Source organism: Tasmannia lanceolata, unplaced genomic scaffold (genome assembly GCF_043159265.1).
Source record: "Tasmannia lanceolata isolate RefF3 unplaced genomic scaffold, GAP_Taslan_0.1 ptg000019l, whole genome shotgun sequence".
Taxonomy (NCBI): domain Eukaryota; kingdom Viridiplantae; phylum Streptophyta; class Magnoliopsida; order Canellales; family Winteraceae; genus Tasmannia; species Tasmannia lanceolata.
In genome coordinates, this window is record NW_027518696.1 from 16,919,258 (window position 1) to 16,942,270 (window position 23,013).

At 37.5% G+C, this 23,013-nt stretch overlaps 1 protein-coding gene across 1 annotated transcript; it reads right to left on the reverse strand.

The window, feature by feature from the left end:
• Positions 1–5,072: 5,072 nt before the first annotated feature.
• On the reverse strand, positions 5,073–5,582 carry LOC143852372 (uncharacterized). Its single transcript, XM_077361754.1, has one exon. It carries the CDS (start codon positions 5,580–5,582, stop codon positions 5,073–5,075), a length of 510 nt encoding a protein of 169 aa, XP_077217869.1.
• Positions 5,583–23,013: the final 17,431 nt, after the last annotated feature.

Genomic DNA, 23,013 nt, shown 5'->3' on the forward strand with positions numbered 1-23,013 from the left:
CTTAGGTCAGTCATCAAGTATGCACTGCAAGTAACATACCACCCAATATAGGTTATGAACTGATTAAGAGCCTATAACTCATCCTTTCTCATTTGCAGTGAACACTATCTTCCAACATTTTGCACCTAGGAGTAGGGGGTGATAGTGTTAACAAACCATCCGGTGACTTGTTAGTACCCATTGAACCAAATTCCAGGGATCTCCTTTCACATTGGTTGGGTGTCTATCACTAATGGTTCATGGCACGAGCTTTAACCCCATTCCTTGCGATGCCTCATAAACCACCTTGTTTATCTGTGGCTTTGTCAGAGGATCTGCCAGATTCCTCTTCGACCTTACAAAGTCGAGTGCTATTGTTCCCTCACTCAAGTATTGCTTTACCAAATTATGCCTCAGGCGAATATGCCTTCTTTTGCCATTATAGGTCTTATTTTTTGCCTTGGCTAAAGCAGCTTGGCAGTCACAGTGTAGAAACACCGAGGGAACTGGCCTTGGCCATAAAGGCACATCTGCCATAAAATTCCTGAGCCATTCGGCTTCAGCTCTTGCTAGGGCTAAGGCTATAAATTCTGCTTCCATAGTGGAACTTGTACTACATGTTTGTTTAACCGATTTTCAAGAAATCGCACCACCGCCAAGGGTGAATACATATCCACTGGTAGACACTGAATCTCTTGAATCAGAGATCCAATTCGCATCACTATAGCCTTCTAAGACAGCAGGAAATCCCCTAAAATACAGTCCAAAGTTCATTGTACCTTTTAAGTACCTCAACAACCTAGTCAAAGCCCGCTAGTGTTCATGCCCTGGTCTATGAGTGTGTTGACTGAGTTTTCCAACTGCTAGTGCAATGTCAGGTCTAGTACAGTTCATTAAATATGACACTGAACCTATAATACTTGAGTATTCCTTTTGGGATACCAACTCACCTTTGTTTTTCTTTAGGTGAACCTGACAATCTAAAGGTGTCTTTGCAGGTGAATTATCATATTGTCCAAACTTCCTAAGAATGTTCTCTACATAGTGAGATTGAGACAATATTATTTCATTTTCTTTTCTAATGATTTTCATTCTTAGAATTACATCAGCTTCACCCATATCTTTGGTTTCAAAGTTTGACATTAAAAATCTCTTAGTAGATTTAACTATGTCCAAACTAGTACCCATAATCAGCATATCATCTACATATACACACAAAATTACACCTTCATCACCATTAAACTTACTATAAACACATTTATCAGATTCATTTATCTTATAGCCATTTGTAATTAAGACACTATCAAATTTGTCATTCCACTGTTTAGGTGCTTGTTTCAAGCCATACAGTGACTTGATTAATTTACAAATTTTGTTTTCATGTCTAGTTACAATGAATCCTTCAGGTTGTTTAATGTAGATTTCTTCATCTAAATCTCCATTTAAGAAAGCGGTTTTTACATCCATTTGATGTATTACCAATTTATATATAGAAGCTATAGCTAATAATATCCTAATGGTGGACAACCTTGCAACAGGAGAATAAGTATCAAAGTAGTCTATATCCTTCTTCTGTCTAAAGCCTTTAGCTACTAGCCTTGATTTAAACTTATCAATTGTCCCATCAGGTCTTAGCTTCTTTTTAAATATCCACTTGCTATCTAGTGCTTTAGTTCCAGGAGGAAGGTCCACTAGTTCCTAAGTGTGATTTTCTATTATGGAGTCTAGTTCACTTTTTATAGCTTCTTTCCAGAATACAGCATCTGGAGAAGTTACAGCTTCAGTATAAGTTACAGGATCTTTATCTATTAGATAGGTGAACATCCCATCTCCTAGATTTGTTTCTTTCCTTTGTCTTTTACTTCTTCTGAGTTCTTGAAACTCAGGGTCCAATTCCTTTTCAGTTTCTGTTTGATTTCTTGAAACATTACTAGGTTTTTTAGGAATTTCTTTCTTCATAGGGAAGTGATGTTCAAAGAACTCAACATCCCTAGATTCAATTATAGTGTTATATTCTAGGATATTTTCAACTGATTTCAAAACCAGAAATCTATAGGCAGTACTATTTTGAGCATATCCTATGAATACACAGTCACAAGTTTTAGGTCCTAGTTTTCTTTTCTTAGGTGTAGGTATTCCAACCTTAGCCAAGCAACCCCAAACTCTTAAGTGAAATAAACTAGGCATCTTGTTATGCCATAAATCATATGATATTTGACCCTTCTTCTTTGGAGGTATCCTATTATATATATAACATGCCGACAGAAGTGCTTCCCCCCACAAGTTTAAGGGTAAACCAGAACTTATTAACATTGCATTGAACATATCCTTTAAGGTTCTGTTCATCCGTTCTGCTATACCATTTGATTCAGGTTGGTATGGGGCTGTGGTTTCATGGATAATACCATTATCATCACAGAACTTAGTTATAGAGTATTCTGTTCCTCTATCTGTTCTAAGTCTTTTAATTCTTTTATCTAACTGATTTTCCACTTCATTTTTATATTTGATAAAGGTTTCTTCAGCCTCATCTTTAGATCTAAGAAGGTATACTTTAGTGTACCTAGAGTAGTCATCTATAAAGGTTACATAGTACCTTTTACCTCCTCTAGATTCAAGATTTCTAAAATCAGCTAGATCACTATGAATTTGCTCTAATAATTCAGTTTTTCTTTCAACACTAAAGTGAGGTTTCTTAGTAAATTTTGCTTCAACACAAATTTCACATTTTTCTTTACTAGGTTCAATTTTTTCATTTATTAAACCTAAGTTGCAATGTCTTTGAATATAAGGTGCACTTCTATGACCTAGTCTAGCATGCCATATATCAAAAGATTCAACTATGTAAGCAGAAGAAGATGGTTTTTCATTCGTAATCTCAAGTACATTCAGTACAAACAAACCATTGGCATTATAGCCCTTTCCCACAAATACATTAATTTTACTAAGGATCGCCTTGTCTGCTTCAAAAGTGAGCTTTAGTCCATTTTTGTTGAGGAGCGCGCCAGACACCAGGTTCCGCCGTCTATCCGGCACATACAGCACTTCTTGCAATGCAAGTATCTTTCCTGGAGTTAACTTCAGAAGGACCTTGCCTTTGCCCATGACTTTTGAGGTCTGTGAGTTGCCCATATAGACCTGATCTCCTCCATCAACTGTAGTGAAGTTGTAGAAGGAACTTCGGTCTCCACATATGTGCTTGGTAGCACCTGTATCCAGCACACACTCTTTTGGATTTTCCACCAAGTTCACCTCAGTCACAACTGCTGTAATCATATCTGCCTCGGTTAGTTTAACCTTAGCATTGGATGAACCAGTCTTTCGGTGTCGACAATCCTTCTTATAGTGTCCGGGTTTTCCACATTCAAAACAAACTCCTTTCTTCTTAGGTCCTGATTTCTTGAAGTTCTTATCCTTCTTCGGTTTCAGATTCTTAGATCCATCATTCTTGGTTTCAACAATGTTTGCCTTAGAGGTGTACTCTTTGGCCTTTAGTTGCTTATCCTTAAGTCTGTTTTTCTCTTCAATTTTAACCCGAACAACCACTTGGTCTAAGGCCCATTCTTTTGTCTTGTGTTTCATTCCGATTTTAAAATCTTTCCAAGACAAAGGCAATTTCTCAATGAGAGAACCAGCCATGAATGTATCAGGTAATTTCATACCTTCCTTAGCTAATTCACCAATAATAAACTGATACTCATCTATTTGGGCAGAAATAGGTTTCCCATCTTCCATAGTAAAGTCTAAAAAATTTCCTATCACATATTTTCTATTTCCAGCATCCTCTAATTCATATTTAGTTACTATGGCATTCCAAAGATCAGCAGCATGCTCATAGGAATAATAGATATTATAAAGTTCATTAGACAAATCATTCAACAAATGATTTTTGCAGCTATAATCTGCATTATCCCAATCAGCAGTTTCTTCATTTGGTTTTGGTTGGGTAAGGATAAAAGCAACACCAATTTGTTGCAAAGCAAACAAGATCTGTTGTTTCCACCTTTTGTAATTCAAACCAGTTAGTCGTTCGATTTTGGAAAAATCAGGAACAGTATTGAGAATTCTGTTCCCAATAGGTGTTCGAACGACAGAATTTGGATTGGAATTCTCACCAGAAATTGGGTTTGGATTATCAGTAGCCATAAGATCAGATCTGTTTTGATTCGGTTCTTAAGACTGTTGGAAAGCAATAATATTTAGAATATGGATCTGATCTATGGTTTATTCGAACCCAAAAAATCTGCAATTTGAAATGAAAAAATATCTTTCTGTTTGGGAATCAGAAATAAAATAGAACTTATCTGTTTGATTGAAAAAACCCTGTGGAAATCGGATTGAAAAGAATAAGGCTGAGTCGTGCCACTGGTCACTCTCCTTAAGAATCGTATCCTCCCCCTACCGGTGCAACCGGAATTTACGAACCGACGCTCTAAGATAAAACAGCCAAAATTGGCCCCAGTCCACGTGCACTCGCTGACTGGTCCACCTAGAATCACCAATGGAACTGTGCTCAGAAAGAACGGAACGAAGGAGGAAGAAGAACAGAACAGAAAGTGCAAAAATGTCTGTGTTATTTTCTGTTTTCTCCCAACAGTCATTTTTGTGACCGTTGAGATTTTAAACGGTTCTTTGCAATTAAGGTGGTGTGTCCATATTAAAACCAAAGGGTAAAAATTAAAACGGTTTTTTGCAATAAAATAACCTTTTCATTTAAATCCAAACCCAAACCTGGACCTCGGCCCACGGCCCGGCGAGGCGAGGCGCGCGCGCGTGTGTGTTTTTTACACATGGGCTTGTGCTCTTCTAAAAGCCCAAGACCCAACAAATTCTAAAGCCCCTTGAAGGCTCAAGCCTTTCTCCAACTCTCCAGCTTATATGGATGAGAAAAATTCTCTCAAGCTCCTATGTGGGACTATTTGTTTTGCCTTGGTTTAGAGAGCACAATGTTCACACACACACATCAAGGTCTTGGGTTCAAGTCCCCATTCATGCAATTGATTCTAGTTTTCAAATAAAGAGGGGGAGAACTTTAATTTGAATCTTCCCTCCAAATTTTAAACACAAAACAAAAGAATCTTTGACTTTTCTGTTTAAGTTATTTGAAATTGTCCAACACTGACGATGGCTAGGGATGAAATGACTAGCTGATTATCTATGCTTTGATCAGGCAGAGTACAGACAATTTGCGGAGAGGGACCATAATATGGTTTCAGAAGTGAAATGTAGAAAACAGGGTGAATTTTGCTACCTGTTGGTAGGTTTAATTTGTAAGCCACTTTACCAACGCGAGATTCAATCTGATATGGCCCATAAAATCTTTTGCTGAGTTTTTGGGAAGGTCGATGAACTACTGATTGTTGCCTATAAGGCTGTAATTTCAATAGGACCCAGCTTCCCACTTCGAATTCCTTATCCTTCCTTTTCTCATCCAGCAATGTCTTCATTCGAGCTTGTGCCTGATGCAAATTGGTTTTGAGTTTAGCAAGGAGCATATCACGATGAGAGAGTTCGTCATCAACAGCTTCAATCTGAGATGAACCTGGAATATATTGGAGCATTGAAGGAGGTGGTCTGCCATAGACTGCTTCAAAAGGGGTCATCTTGATGGCGGAATGAAAGGATGTGTTGTACTAGTATTCTGCCCATGATAAGTAGTTATGCCATCGATTGGGTTTATCATGAGTGTAAGCTCGTAGGTATTGTTTGACACATCGATTTAAAACCTCGGATTGACCATCCGTTTGAGGGTGGTATGCATACGACATCTTCAAAGATGTTCCACTCCTTTTAAAGAGTTCAGACCAGAACTTGCTGAGGAAAATTGGATCGTGATCAGATATAATTGATTTGGGAAGCCCATGTAACTTAAGGATCATATCAGTGAACAATTTGGCAACTTTGACTGTGTTATATGAACTAGGAAGAGCTCCAAAGTGGTCATACTTGGTTAGGCGATCAATAACCACTAGTATGGTGGTAAACCCGGACGAAGGGGTTAATCTCGTAATGAAATCCATAGCAACATCATTCCAAATCAACTCTGGTATAGGCAGAGGTTGTAACAGGCCAAGTGGAGGAGAGGTAGAATACTTGGTTTGCTGGCAAACCAGACATTGTTGGACAAAATGTCTCACATCTATTCGTAGTGTGACCCAGAAAAAATTTGCAGAGATCCTTAGTAGTGTTCTGAAGACCCCAGCATGACCTCCTTGTGGTGTATTGTGGGATTCATGCATAATTTGATGCCGGAGAGGGGAAGTAGATCCAACAAATAACCTGTGTTTATGAAAGAGTAAGCCATTTTGAACAGTGAATGCAGGTGATGCCAACCCTTTTCGAATACTCTCATGAAGAGCCAACAACTCTTTATCAGTCTTGTTTTCCAACTGAAGTTGATTTGAAATATCAAAAATTGGTTTTGATTCTGCCATTTGTAACTCCCCATGAAGAGGTCCCCCATGTTGTAGACGATCGTCCTCAATACGAGAGAGGGCATCTGCACCTTGGTTCTCTTCCCGGCTTTGTAGACAATAGAGTAGTTGTATCCCATCAGTTTACATAAGTACTGTTGTTGAGCTGGTGTCTGGATCACCTGAGCCATGAGGTTTCGTAAGCTACGATGATCTGTGTAAATATTGAATTTTTGACCCAAAAGGTATTGTCGCCATTTTTTTATCGCTTCAGTGATTGCAAACAATTCCTTGACATATGCTAATTGTAATGACATTGTTGGTGTCATTTTTTTACTGAAATAGGCGATTGGGTGTTTGTCCTGCATTAAGACTGCCCCAATTGCAATGCTCGATGCATCCGTGAGTGCTATTACCAAAATACGGTAGTGGGGAATTTCAAATTATGCTTTTTTTGCTCTTGCCATATTTTGATAAGGGCACCACTTACTTAGTTTTCCACTATCCAGATTGAGTGTTTAATAGCATCTGGAGTATTGTGTATCATTATCCAAATATGGTAGATTTTTGTCAGTTCCCTGCAATAATAAAATAAGAGGAATGCTAGACTGAAGGGAGCCCTTGCAAAAATAAGATGAAATGGCTCCCCCATTGGATGCACGTCACTAGTACATTTAACATTCGTTGACTTTTACATTTTAGCATGACATGTCGTGAGAATTTCTTCATGACAAGAATGTCTTTTTCCAATTTTTATTTTTTTGTTATGCTCTTTTCGTTCAATTAAGGTGCTTTATAGATGTATGAAAAATTTTAGGTTCTTTAACCATTCTCTTGATTCTCAATCTCAAAGCCAGAAAATTCTTATTTTTCAGAGTGCATCTAGAATTAGAATCGGGTTTTTTTAACTCATTTCTAAGAATGAATTTTCTATTTTTTAGAATAGAATTTTTTTCTCTTGTAGGTAAAATTATTATCATATATATGGAAAAAATTATTCTTAATCAATAATTAAGGAATCATACGTTCAAGTAGATGGGGAAACTTTTGTCTTTCATTGATTATTGCCTCTAAGAATATCGTAATATCAATAGAAACTAGTTGCAGACCCGTGCGATGCACGGAACTCCCAAAAAATTGCTTTATAATTTTTTTCTTTAAAAAAGAAAAAAAGAAGAAGAAACATTCATAAGGAAGATATATTTGTAAATATAGTGATTAGAAATCTTTATTACATAGTTATGTCTTTGGACTTGCTACTTTAAGTATTGTATATGCCAAGATTCGAAAAAATTCGAAGGGGATATTTCTCAGATTTTGCTAATTTTCACATTGTTAATGAAAACCTTAGGTGGCCCCTTTAACTGAAACCAAAGCACCATTATGCCCTCTCATTGAAACTTCTAAGCCAACGAATATCAATTGAAAGTTCAAGTGGTGAACACTTTCGTAATTGTTGAATAAGATGAAACTTCAATTTGACAATCTATTCCAACACCAAAATTCTTCATGTGGGACCTATGAAAAAATGAACTACATAAGCGTTACTTCAGCAAATATCCCAAGGAAAGACCTAAGTCGCAAGCGTAATCACAATCTAACTTAGGTCGAAAAAACCTGCAGACGAACAAAATTAAAAGTACAAAGTATAAAAAGTATGGGTTAGTAGTAGTTAAAAAGAATTAAGTAATTCTAAGAGATCATAAGAGAATATACCAACTCCTACATCCAGTGCAGTGAGCTAAAAATAACCAAAATCCTATATTATTTTCATGGTTGCGTGTAAACAGGAAATCATTTATAAGTAGGATATAAATTGATAGTTAACAACAACAACGTATAAGTTGGTAAAAATGAATAAAATGAATCTTTTCTATAACCGATCAAATCTCTATATTTTCTGCTTCATTATAAACATTAAAAAAACGATTATAAATCCGCGGTAGCCCATGCTCTCTAATCATTTTATTCATAATGAACTTCCTAACTAATATCTTTTGCCTTGATCGTCGCGGCTGACTACTACTGATTGCAGGCATTGTGCCATCTATTTCATTGTTTTCGTCCTCTATAATAAAGACTTCACTTGCGAACGCTATGAATTCCCTATCTATCTACAATTCACTTCGTACGGAGTTGTGAAGCGTACATGCTATGAACATTATAAGTTTTTGCTCTGAAAGCTTGGAAAGAGGCATGAAATTGAGGATCAGAAAATGAGACTTTAATACACCTACATTGAGGTAAATGTTGATAGTTAAATAACTCTTTTCTTCCTATTGAATTTCAACTTGTACCCCTATACTGTTGCAAGGGGTAATGCTCACCACGGTAAGTTGTTAAAAAACCCGGCATATTTGTATTACCGGAGTCGATGGTATAATACTTAATAAGGTGGTATAAAAAATATAGGTAAAATTATTATAATATATATGGAAAATTTTTTTATTCTTAATCAATAATTAAGGAATCATACGTTCAAGTAGATGGGGAAACTTTTGTCTTTCATTGATTATTGCCTCTAAGAATATCGTAATATCAATAGAAACACCTTCCTACCCAGCATAAACAAATATAAATTTCGTATCAAATGAGCATGTGCTCATAACATTTTGGGATGTAGTTAATTTTCTCCCTCGATATGGAATTTGCTTCTTAGCAGGTATATGCGCACTAACATGTGTGTCGCCAATTGCACTGATACAATCCTTTTAAATATAAAAAAGCGGCACATAAAAGGTACATTCTACCTATATATTTAAACATAATTAGTAATTGAATTGAAAAGACAGTTAGCACCTTAAACTATGGATATATTTAGTGTTAGAAAAATTGATGTGCAAATTTGTAATTTAGGATTCGAGAATACCTTATAACAAATTAATCTCACAACTTGAAGACAGAGATCAATAATACTATTTTCTGCAATAATAATCTGTAAAGGAAAAAGAAATCGTTAGATCACTTATCGAGTTGAGGCACGAATAATCTTTGCTGTCCTTAAGGCAAATCTCGCCCCCACTATGATGAATCAACGGTGCAGATGGGCATCTCGGCGTATGCCTCCAGGATACAACAACTCTCGCTCCAAGGGTGTGCACTCACGCAGCCCGGATGCCTAAGAACTCGCTTTTATTTGCCAAAAGCCTTTAGCAGAAAACCAGAGAAGAGAAAGAGCAGAAGAAGAATCCGTCAAGGATATCTTTATGTTTTCTCTAAAACCGATTTATATAGAAAGTTAATCGACACGTTAGGGTGAAACGTCGCACTCTTTTAGTGCGTGAGAGACTTTTTCCAAACGGTCACTAAACCACGATTAAGGAATCTCAAACGGTAAAAAAAAGAGTTAAAACAAAATTAAATAAATTCTTGACCGTTAAAAGGAAAAAATAAATAAAGAAAAAGAAAAGCCTTAGGTCCACGCGCGCGGCCGGCCGAGCCGCGCCTGGCCGGGCGGCGCGCGTGTGTGGTAAGATCAAAAGCCCACCGGACCCAAGTGGGCAATCCGTGCGCGTAGGATCCCCATGACCTCTTGCTTATTCACAAGGTTAAGAGAGTGAAAGTATATATATGGCCACTCTCATCCTCTCACACTTCCAATCTAGGACTAAAGTTTTCTCATGACTAAAAAGCATACTTATAAAGACTAAAAACACCCCATTGTAAGTTTGAATTACAAAAAGACTCTTTTTTCACATAAAAAGTCAACAATCCCCCACTAATTCAAAATTACAAGAAATAAATAAATCATAAATGTAAATAGATTTGATCAAGGCAAGATGTGTTATGCATCAGTAGAAGTGTCTTTTGGACTTGAACCTTTACTTAGTGTAGGTATATCGAGTTTATCAAATACTCAGTGAACATACGTCTTGAACCAAGCACTTTTAGTAATAAACTGAAACAACATACCACACACACAACACAGAAGGCATAAGCAAGTTCATACGGTGTTGCACTTTTCGTCCATGTGCTATGTCCTGTTTTCATGAGCACTCTAGAGAAATTAGCCCATTCTCATAGGAAGCGGCCACACTTTCACACTCATATAGGTGTATCTATCAGGAGTGCCCTGTAAATACGCACCCCACTGACAATCAGCTAGTTAGCTAGTCAGCTATAGATAACATTAAGAGTCCTACAACTCATCCTCTTTTTGTTACAGGTTGCACCCACATCATAGGGATAGGCTTAGTGAACTTAATTCACATTCAACTTGGTGCAAAACAGATCACTCAAATAACTTGTTTTTCCCATTGAACCTACTTCTTGGGATCTCCAGGCAGATAGGTTGGGTTCCTGTTATAAGTGATCTAAACAGTGGGCTTCAGTCCCATCCCCCTCGATGTGCTCATGACTAAATTTTTATTTAGTCCTTTTGTAAGACAATCTGATATATTATCACTTGATCTTACATAATCAATGGTTATCACTCCATTCTTTAACAACTGTCTTATGGAGTTATGCCTCCGACGAATGTGTCGGGCTTTACCATTATATACATTATTACCTGCTCTTCCAATAGCAGCTTGACAATCATAGTGGATTGTAATACCCGGTACTGGCTTATTCCAAAATGGAATATCAGTCAGAAGGTTTCTAAGCCATTCAGCTTCCTCACTTGCTTTCTCTAAAGCAATAAACTCAGACTCCATAGTCGATCTGGCTATACACGTTTCTTCGTTGATTTCCAAGACACTGCTGCACTTCCTAGAGTGAAAACATATCCACTCCTTGATTTGGTCTCAAATCCAGATACCCAATTTGCATCGCTATACCCTTCTAGTATAACAGGATATTTAGTGAAATGCAAACCATAGTCTATGGTACCTTTAAGATATTTCATTACTCTAATTAGAGCTTCCCAGTGATCACTACCAGGATTACTAGTATAGCTACTGAATCTACCCACTACATAGGCTATGTCTGGCCTAGTGCAGTTCATCAAATACATTAGACTCCCTATAACTCTAGAGTATTCAAGTGGATTTACTCCACTTCCTTTATTCTTACATAATCTTATACTAGAATCATATGGGGTAGCCACAGGTTTACAATTAAATTGATTAAACCTTCTAAGAATTTTTTCTACATAATGAGACTGAGATAGAATTATTTCTTCCGGGTTTCTTTTAATTTTGATACCCAGGATTACATCTGCCTTCCCCAGATCTTTCATATCAAAATTATTTGATAAAAAAATTTTAGTGCCTTTAATTACACTAATGTCTGTTCTGATGATTAACATATCATCTACATACAGACAAACAATAACACCACTATCCCCACTAAATTTGTTGTATACACACTTATCTGATTCATTTATTATGAATCCATTTGATAGCATCACACTATCAAACTTCTCATGCCATTGTTTTGGGGCTTGTTTCAAACCATATAGAGATTTTATAAGTTTACACACCTTTTGCTCTTGGCCTTGTATTACAAAGCCTTCAGGTTGATCCATATAGATCTCCTCATCTAATTCACCATTCAAAAATGCAGTTTTGACATCCATTTGATGGATTTCCAGGTTATAGATTGCAGCTATAGCAATTAAAATTCTTATTGTAGTTATCCTGGTTACAGGTGAATAGGTGTCAAAGAAGTCCATTCCTTCTTTTTGCTTGAACCCTTTAGCTACTAATCTAGCTTTATATTTATCTATAGTTTCATCAATTTTTAATTTCTTCCTAAAGATTCACTTGCAATCAATAGGTTTGCAACCAGGAGGCAGATCTGTCAAGATCCATGTCCCATTACTCAAAATGGAGTCTATTTCACTCTTGACAGCTTCTTTCCAGAATGAAGAATTTGGAAGGTACATTGCCTCTTTATATGTCTTTGGATCTCCTTCTAGAAGATAGGCAATGAACTATGGAACAAAGTTTTTCTCTACTCTTGCCCTTTTACTTCTTCTAGGCTCTACTGATTTTTCAGACACTAGATGGTCTTTATCTATAGATTCAAAGGGTCTTTTAATTGTGTTCTCACTTAGACTAGTCTTATAAGGGAATAAGGTTTCAAAGAATTCAGCATCTCTGGATTCTTGTGGTACCCTGTCCCGCGAGAGGGGTGGGGCGCGAGCCGCCGCACTCTCTCTCTTGGTCTCCCGTACCCACGCGATTGGCGTGTGCATTTAATTATTGATTTGAATTCGTCTTTCATGTGAACTTGGGATCACTAAGGCAATCTGAATTCCACACGAAAGAGACTAACAGAGTCGCCACCTAGATGTGGGATCTAGGACCCGAAATTAACCAGAAATCTAGACTCGCTACCTGGTTACGAGAATGGAAGGTATGGGGAGTTATCCGCCACATGCACCATTCCTGCCCGATAATCGGTCTTCGATTCCAAAAGCTAACTCTTTTAAATTTATTTTAAATGGCTCATTCAACTCTATGTTAATGTGCGAACTAAGTGACATGCATCCTATGATCTAATTTCAATGTGAATCCTAAATGTGTATCTTGATTTATTAATTTGTCTGGATTCAATCTAAGTGAAAGTTCTCCTAGAATTCTAATTTCATGGAAAGCCCTAAATGATTTGATTAAGCATTTACAAGAAAATTAATATACAAAACACCACAATTTGTTGTGGTGCCGACTCGCGGATGGTATGCCATCAGACATCCAAGCTGCCTACGTACCCAAGCCTCACTGGGATCAGAGTCGACGTAGTTCGGTGCACCTAAGCTAAGCTACTTATGCCTAACTCAACTAGGACACCGATCTAGACTGGATTGACTGTTTCAACAGTTTTAAGAGAAGTTATTTAATTCAAGTTGAGGATTTTATTATCCTAGGATAAGATGTTATATGATTCTTATCTAAATGCAAGTTGTCCCTTAGACTAATGCAGGTTAGCCTACATCCTAGTTTACTAGGCTTGTCCTAGGGAAAGAGTGGATGACTAGTGTAACTAGACCTATGGTACGGTTGCTATACATAGCAAGCGTCCGTGATGAGGCTGGACTCCGGACTCTAGGACTCCCTAAACCTAAGACTCCTTAAAACATAGGACACGACATGACACCAGTGTTCTTAAATTGGGCTCTAATGGCTCTTATGACGGAAACCGTAATCCAACGGTTCCGAGAGACACGAGATGAATCAATTTCAGTTCTTGGAGTTAATGAATTTTAGATTTTGAGGATTTTCAGTTTTTGGATATTTAAGGAATACCAACGGTTCTAGGGTTCGCCAATTTCGGCCCAGAATGGCATCCAAGGGAGGGAATCGTGCTCTCTTTCCTTGTACAATTTAGTACTTAGGTTATTGCATCTTATTGCCTGGCAAATCTCAGGATTTCCGTGGACAGTAACCTCGGAGCCAACAACATGCTATAGCTTAAATATCTAAATTGTCAAAGATCGGTTGCAATTGGGATACGATTATGGATGCACTGGCCATTTTTCCAGGAAAATCTAAAGATCCTAAAATTTATGTTTCAATAGAATAAGGAGTGAACATGTGACAGATTTTAAGGTTCTTTGGAAATTTTCACAATGATTTTTTAATTAATTTCGAATTTTCAATGGATTTTATCAATTTTAAGCATATGAGTGATTTTACAAGTGAAACTGTTGCAAACAAATTCGAAATGAGTTGAAACTTCTACAGAAGCAAGATATGATGAGATGTAGCTTACTGGAAGATTTGTACAGATTTTTACATTAAACTCATATTTAATTTGGATTTAACAATTAATTGACCAGATTGCAAAAATAAAACAGAAACTACTAGAAATAGAAATCTAAATTCTATGAAATTTCTACAGTAGTAAGATATAAGTGAAAATAGCATGATGTAAGATTCCCATGAAATTAGAAAACTATTTACTATCAGTTTCGGATTTTTTAATTTTCAGACCAGATTATGAATTAACACTACAGCTCATATGAAATAAGATCCAAATCACTTGAAAATTTTACAGAAGTAAGAAACATAGAATTTAAGACTACTGTAAAAATTTGGAAAATTTTATCTGTGATTTGACGTCAGTAACAATTCTCCCAAAATCTGATAATTTTCAAAGAATGCATAAAATAATATACCAAACAAAATCCAAAAATTCTCACAAATTCATGGTAGAATGTATCATTATCATATTATTTTCTCACGAAATTCCATTATTTTTGGAATCTGTTTAGTATATCTTTTAGCTTTCTTCGTTAAAAATCATGCAAAAATCCGAAAATATACCTAATAATTCTGAAAAATTCCGAGAACAGTGTACCTACTTGTGATGAGTTCCTCGCCGAATCCAAAAGCCGAAAAACTCGAAAATCCCGCCTATGTGCGATCGCTTCCGCTTTTCTTCCTCTTGAACTTTTTTTTTTCTTTGCTCTCCTCACTTTGAATGGGGGGAGAGAGAGAGAGAGAGAGAGCTTTTTTTTTCTTTTCTTCTTCTTCTCCTCATTGAACCATTTATAGCAAAGGAATGGGAGGGTGGTGGCCACCATTGTGGACTTATCCCATGGTAGGTGGCCACCATTGTGGACATATTCCATGATAGGTGGCTCCATGCATGTTTGAATTTTGACATGTGTGTGGCTCCATGCATATATTTTTTTAAAGTCCTTTTGAGTAGGTAAAAGATAACCCAAGTGGGTCCCATGTGTGACTAAGTTCCCAATTGTGACTAATCATATGCCTCACTCAAAGTATGATCCGAACCGTTCATTTGATGGGCGACAATGTGATTTAATTTGTGCTCCACTAATCAATCCTATGGGCTGATCTAAACCATCCAGTAGATTACCCACGCCCTGTAGATCTTCTTCATTAGATGATCCAAACCATCCAATTTATTGATCTATAATAAAAGCAAATTGTATTCCTCAAACCTTCTTCGTAAGATGATCTCAACCGGTCCAAATGGTAGGTCGCAATGTAAATGGGTTGTGTCCCCTTAGATCATTCCTCTATGACGATCCAGACCATCCAATTGATGGGTCCCCTACCTAAGTAGGTTGTGTCCTCCTAAATCATTTTAATGGGCTGATCCGAGTAACTCAACTTGATGATCGCAACAGAATTCGGTTGTTAAGGTAACCTCCCTGAAATCATGATTGTTCCCTTGATGGGCATTTTTATGCACTGGATCGACATAGGCTCGAAACTCATTTTTTTATCAAAACAATGTGGGCCCCCTGGTTGATTCGAATTATGTTCAATGCAGGCCCACCAAACGGGTCCAAATTCTCCCTTGCTCGGATTCTTATGAATAATCTCTCTCAACACTTAACGGAAAAATGCGAAACATGGCGGAAATGATTGGATGGGGTTTCGCCCAAGCATAGCGAACTTGGGTCCGATCAAAATGGGGTGTCTACAGAAAGCATAAGGGCCAGACACGGGAACGGAAAACACTAGAACCCGACAACGACACACTAATTTCTTTGTTGATTAAAGCGGGGAAAAATGGGGTGTCTACAGATGCCCCTCTTTGGTAGAAATGACGTAGTCATTGAATACCAAAGTTAAAATGACAGAACTATTTTGCGTAGCTTTAATCGACAAAAGACTCTCTAGACACAACACACCTTATCATAATGCAAGACCTTAGATGAAATCCTAGAATTGGAATGCAATAAAACAAACCCGCTGCGGTGCCGCTGGCAACGAGAGAAATGGGATACCATTTTCAAATGGATTTTCGGAGGGAAAGGAATATCGCTTTTGAACAGCTTCAGAGGAAATGAGACGTCATTTTCAAATGGTCTCAGAGAGAATAATGGATGACTTTTGAAAGATTCTTAATGAAAACACAGCATCATTTTTGAATGGGCTTGGGCAAGATGAAATACCGTATTTATACGGATTCCAAGGAAATGAGACATCATAGTTGTATGATGTTCAAAGGGTAGAAGAGACCATAGTTGTATGGACTTGAAGAGAATGAAACATCGTATTTGTACGGATTCCAAGGGAATGAGACATCATAGTTGTATGATGTTCAAAGGGGATAAGAAACCATAGTTGTATGGACTCGAAGAGAATGAAATACCGTATTTGTACGGATTCCAAGGAAATGAGACATCATAGTTGTATGATGTTCAAAGGGGATAAGAGACCATAGTCGTATGGACTCGAAGAGAATGAAATACCGTATTTGTACGGATTCCAAGGGAATGAGACATCATAGTTGTATGATGTTCAAAGAGGATAAGAGAACATAGTTGTATGGACTCGAGAAGTGAGGCACTGTTCACAAACGGGCTCGAAGAATTTAGAGATTTTTCATGAGCTTGAATTTGACGTAGGATTGGATTTTTTTTTTTTTGAATCGGGGATTGAATTTGATGAATTTTTTTTTTTGGGAAATGAGACATCATAGTTGTATGATGTTCAAAAGGGATAAGAGACCATAGTTGTATGGACTCGAAGAGAATGAAATACCGTATTTGTACGGCTTCCAAGGAAATGAGACATCATAGTTGTATGATGTTCAAAGGGGATAAGAGACCATAGTTGTACGGACTCGAAGAGAATGAAATACCGTATTTGTACGGATTCCAAAGAAGCGAAATATCATATTCGTGTGATGTTCAGAGAGAATATCTTTTTCAAATGGATTCAGAGAGATATGATGATTTGAGCTTTGAGAGAAATCGAAATTTCCAATTAACACTTTTAGAAGCAAAGGATTTAAAGAACTTCAAGGCTTAAATATGGGATGGCACTTCATTAGCAACCTGCCCCAGTTTGAGGCATTCTAACCTTCTTCTATTCATTGACCAGAGATTATTCTTTCAAAGATCTTCGTCATTCGTGACAGTGTCACCTTTTTCCAAGTTTCTCAGAACCTGTTAATGAACCTGCCTTCAGAGTGATTGCACCCTACAACAATTCTAAAAATAGAGTTCGTAATTTTTTTTTTCTTTAAATAGAACTACAGACACTTGTAATAAAAGCACAAAATAAGAAAGATTACTCCAGTAATTTCGTGATGCTTCTGACTTATCAGTATTTTCTTTTGGGTTAGACTAGCCTCTTTTAAAGAACGTTTCTCCATTGATAAACATCTTCACTTATTTTTAATACAGTGATACCTCATATATCTTTCTATCAACTTTCAGATTGCTTTGAAATTAATGTCCCTAGTTTCGAGAATCATTGTGTATTAGCTTCGCCCGACCTACCGCGAATTCAGAGACCGATGTAATTCTTTTGGCGTGAATCCAATCTTACCACGACCAAGTCTTCCTTTTTTGGATTTTCAACTTGGTGGACCGCTCGGCCTTAACTTTTGCCTGAATCGCCTTTTCAGGTTTTCGACTCAGCGGGCCACCCCATTAACTTTTGCCTAAGCCGCCCTTTTCAGGTTTTCAACTTAGCAGGGGAATGATCCTAAATTTTGCCTAGATCGCCTTTTCAGGTTTTTCAATCTAGCGGATCTTCAAGCTCCATTTCTTTTCTTTTTCTTTTATTATTTTTTTATCTTTTTTTATTTTCTTTTACTTGAACACCAAAAGGACTTTATAGGTGAGGTAGGGCTTTTCAAAGAATGGCTTAAGGTTTTGCAAGGGTCTCGACCGAACCTGTGAACAGGTTGCCTACGTATCCCAGTGTAGGGATCAGGTCATGGGTAGTTCAGGGCGAATGCCCCTAGTATATTGGGATTTGAAGGAAAATTTTATTTAGGCTCAAAAGGGTTTGCAAAAGGTTATAAATTTTTTGATTTTTGGTTATGAATTTGGGATTTATTTGGCCAAAGGACGGCCTTCTGGTGTTCAAGCATAGAACCTCTTGAGTTGATCAAGATTTGTTGGTTCCGGTAATATTTCTCCATTTAAATTACGGAGCTTGACGGCTTTTCCGGGTAAGATTTGGTCCACAATGTATGGTCCTGACCAATTTGGTTTGAACTTGCCCCTTGGGTCAAACATTGGTGCTCGATTCTCTTTCAGAACAAGATTGCCTTCTTCTAGATCTCTGATTTTAACCTTTTTATTAAAAGCCCGGGCTATTCTGCGCTGGTAGCCCTGTACATGGTAAAGCGCTTTTAATCTCTTCTCATCTAGCACGTTCAGCTCTTTATATCTGGCATCTGCCCATTCATTTTCTGGCAACTTGACTTCAGTCAATACTCGGAGCGAAGGTACACGGATCTCAACAGGTAGCACTGCTTCCATCCCGTAAACAAGAGAGTAAGGGGTTGCCCCAGTTGAAGCCCTAATTGATGTTCTGTAAGCCCACAAGGCGTATGGTAACTTATTCGACCAATCTTTATAAGTTTCTGACATTTTGCTAATGATAGTCTTGACATTTTTGTTTGCAGCTTCTACCGCTCCATTTGTCTGCGGACGATAAGGCGAGGATTTATGATGCTTAATCTTGAACTCTTCGCAAAGAGAGATTACTTCCTTCTTGAAATGAGATCCATTATCTGAGATAAGTTCATGGGGAATTCCATATCTGCAAATTATGTTGGTGCGTATGAATTTAGCAACTGATGAGGATGTAAGCTTTGTATAAGAAGCGGCCTCAACCCACTTGGTGAAGTAATCAATAGCAACGAGTATGTACTCGTGACCATTAGACGACTTGGGAGAAATCTTGCCAATGATGTCAATTCCCCATACCGAAAACGGCCAAGGAGAGGTAAGAGAATGCAATTCGGTGGGTGGTACATGGATGAGATTCGCATGTATCTGACATTTATAGCATTTCTTCACAAATGTGTGACAATTGTAGACACCCCATTTTGACCGGACCCAAGTTCGCTATGCTTGGGCGAAATCCCGTTCAATCATTTCCGCCATGTTTCGCACTTTTCCGTTAAGTGTTGAGAGAGATTATTCCCAAGAATCCGAACAAGAGAGAATTTGGATCCGATTGATGGGCCCGTCTTGAGCATTTGTTTAGATTTGAATCAAACAGGGTGGCCCGCACATTGTTTTAGTGAAAAATGAGTTTTGAACCTACTTCGATCCAACACCTAAAGATGATCATCAAGAGAACGGTCAAGATCTCAGAGAAGTCGTTTTAACAACCAATTTTGTTTCGATCATCAGGTTGAGTTACTCGGATCAGCCCATTGAAATGATTTAGGAGGACACAACCTACTTAGGTAGGGGACCCATCAATTGGATGGTCTGGATCGTCATAGAGGAATGATTTAAGGGAGCACAACCAATTTACATTGCGACCCACCATTTGAACGGTCAAGATCATCAATTGTCGCCCATCAAATGGACGGTTCGAATCATCAAATGGGAGTGATTTAAAAATGGGGTAACATATTCACATTTTGATCTATTGGATGGTTTGGATCAGCCCATAGGATTGATTAGTGGAGCACAAATTAAATCACATCGCAGCCCACTATTTGAACGGTCAAGATCATCAATTGTCGCCCATCAAATGGACGGTTCGGATCATCAAATAGGAGTGATTTAAAAATGGGGTAACATATTCACATTTTGATCTATTGGATGGCTTGGATCAGCCCATAGGATTGATTAGCGGAGCACAAATTAAATCACATTGTCGCCCATCAAATGAACGGTTCCGATCATACTTTGGAGTGGGGCATATGATTTTATGCACAATTGGGAATTTGGTCACATATGGGACCCATTTGGGTTATCTTTTACCTACTCAAAAGAACTTTAAAAAACATGCATGGGGTCACACACATGTCAAAATTCAATGTCCACAATGGTGGCCACCTACCATGGAATATGTCCACAATGGTGGCCACCTACCATGGAATAAGTCCACAATGGTGGCCACCATCCTCCCATTCCTTTGCTATAAATGGTTCAATGAGGGTGAGTAAGAGAAAAGGAGAACTCATTTCTCTTCTATCATGTGTTCTAACAAAGTTGCTATGAGGGGTTGAAAAGAAAAAAAAAAGAAAAGAAACAAGAAAAGAAGAAAAAGAAACAAAAAAAAAGAAGCAAAAAGAGAAAGAAAGCGGAAGCGATCGCACGGAGGCGGAATTTTCGAGTTTTTCGGCTCTCGGATTCGGCGAGGATTTCGATCACAGGTAGGTACACCGTTCTCGGAATTTTTTTAGAATTATTTGGTATATTTTCGGATTTTTGCATGATTTTTAACAAAGAAAACTAAACGATATACTAAACAGATTCCAAAAATAATGAAATTTCGTGAGAAAATAATATGATAATGATACATTCTACCATGAATTTGTGAGAATTTTTGGATTTTGTTTGGTATATTATTTTACGCATTCTTTGAAAATTATCAGATTTTGGGAGAATTGTTACTGATGTCAAATCACAGATAAAATTCTCCAAAGTTTTACAGTAGTCTTAAATTCTATACTTCTTGCTTCTGTAAAATTTTCAATTGATTTGGATCTTGTTTCATATGAGCTGTAGTGTTAATTCATAATCTGGTTTGAAATTTGAAAAATCCGAAACTGATAGTAAATAGTTTTCTAAATTCATGGAAATCTCACAGCATGCTATTTTCACTTATCTCTTACTACTGTAGAAATTTCATGGAATTTAGATATCTATTTCTAGTAGTTTATGTGTTATTTTTTGCAATCTGGTTAATTAATTTTTAAATCCATATTAAATATGAGTTTAATGTAAAAATCTGTAAAAATCTTCCAGTAAATTACATCTCATCATATCTTGTTGGTGGAGAAGTTTCAACTCATTTCGAGTTCGTTTGCAACAGCTTCACTTGTAAAATCACTCATATGGTTAAAAATTGGTAAAATCCATTAAAAAAATAAAAAATTAAGTGAAAATCATCTTAAAATCTCTAAAGCACCTTCATCTTTGTGTGTGTTTGGAAGACCCGCCCGGTCTCATTCTCTCGTTAGTCCTCTTTGTGCGCCGTTTGGTTTTGGAAGAACGCCCTACTCGGCTTGGCTTCATACCCCTACCCTTATGGGTATTGGGTTGCACATTTGTTGCACCCTAGGGCTAGGTAGCTGTCCGGCCCGGCTGGGTGTTTTAACTCTGCCAAATGTGCAAATTCGTGTTTCCTTTTCTTTTAGAGAGTCTTTGACTCATCTATCCTTTAGTTGGTGTTATTGGAGTCTTTGACTCATGTTTCCATTTCTTTTAGAGAGTCTTTGACTCATTCGTTCTTTTGTTGTACTACTAGGAAGTCTTTGACTCATTGGTTCTTCTGTTGGCGTTATTTGGGAGTCTTTGACTCATTCCTCCTCTAAGTTGTAGTATTAGAGAGTCTCTGACTCATTTATTCCCCTCTTTAGTGTTGTTAGTTCGGAGTTTCTCCTTTAGAGTTGTTGATTACTTCGCTTTTGATTAGAGGCTAACTCAGTCTTATTAGAGCTTTGCTTGCTTAGGATCTTGGACCATTTTCTCTCTTCTTGGGACGCTATCTTTCTTGTTGTGGTTTGTCTCTTTGAGACGCTAGTTGCTTATTCGGGGTTTCCCCTTTTGCTTTAGGGCTTTGCCCTAGTTTGTGGTATTACTTGCGTGTTCCCTTTAAGATTAAAAATATTTTAAGGTCCTGAGCATTGGAAAAGCTATAAAATCCAAAAACATTAGAAATTTAAAACTCAAAAAACATTTGAAAACATCAAAAACCTTAAAAAAAATCTAAAGTGTTGAGTGTTTCTTTTAGAAGCGTATTAGGCGAGTTCGATTTTCGAACTACGTTGGCTTGATCCTCTTCCGAGGTACGTAGTGCAGCTTGGGATTTACATCCCAAGTCCAGCCAAACTTTTTTGTAAATAACTGTTTTAAACCTTCTTCAAAAACCTTTAAAATCTTATTTTCAAAAGATCTTCCTCTAGAGTTAGGAGTTTCTCCTAGGTAGAGAGTTTTAGAGTTAGGGTTTTCTTTTGATAGGTTATTTGATTGTTTGTTTGCTGTGTGCTTGTTTTAGAGTTAGGGGTCTGTCCTAGAGTTATAGGAGCGCCTCCGTCCGGTCAGTCGGCAATCCACATCGCCGAGTGATGACTAGAGTAAGATACGCTAGTCCACCTTTGGTTTTCTTTAGAAAATACAGCCTAGTTACACATAGGTTATAGGAATCACCCGCATTAGCTTAGGGCTAATCTGCATTTAGTTAGGGCATATAGAGTGTCATAAAATCCACAATTCACTGAAATTTAAATAATCGTACAAGAAACTTTAATAACCGGTTCGGTCTTTTAGATCGAGTCTAGGATAGAAGTCTAGGTGTCTTAGGCATCCTAGCTTAGAATAAGCGCGAAGAACTACGTTGCCTTGATTCTCGTGGAGGCGGGGATACGTAGGCTTCTTTGGATGAATACCAGACCATCTGAGGACTCGGGCTAATCACTTTTAAAACTGTTGAAACAATCAAATCACTTAGGATTTTCCATGAAATTAGAATTTTAGGAGAACTTTCACTTAGATTGAATCCAAACCAATTAAGAAATCAAGATACACATTTAGGATTCACATTGAAATTAGATCATAGGATGCATGTCACATAGATAGCACATTAACAGAGAGTTGAATGAGCCATTAAAAATGAATTTAAAAGAGTTAACTTTTGGAATTGAAGACCGATTATCGGGCAGGAATGGTGCATGTGGTGGATAAATCCCCATACCTTCCATTCTTGTAACCAGGTAGCGAGTCTAGATTTCTGGTTAATTATGGGTCCTAGATCCCACATCTAGGTGG

What these genes read in the sequence shown, in the direction of transcription:
- LOC143852372 (XM_077361754.1), bottom strand. Translation starts at nt 5,582, where the DNA reads ATGACCCCTTTTGAAGCAGTCTATGGCAGACCACCTCCTTCAATGCTC.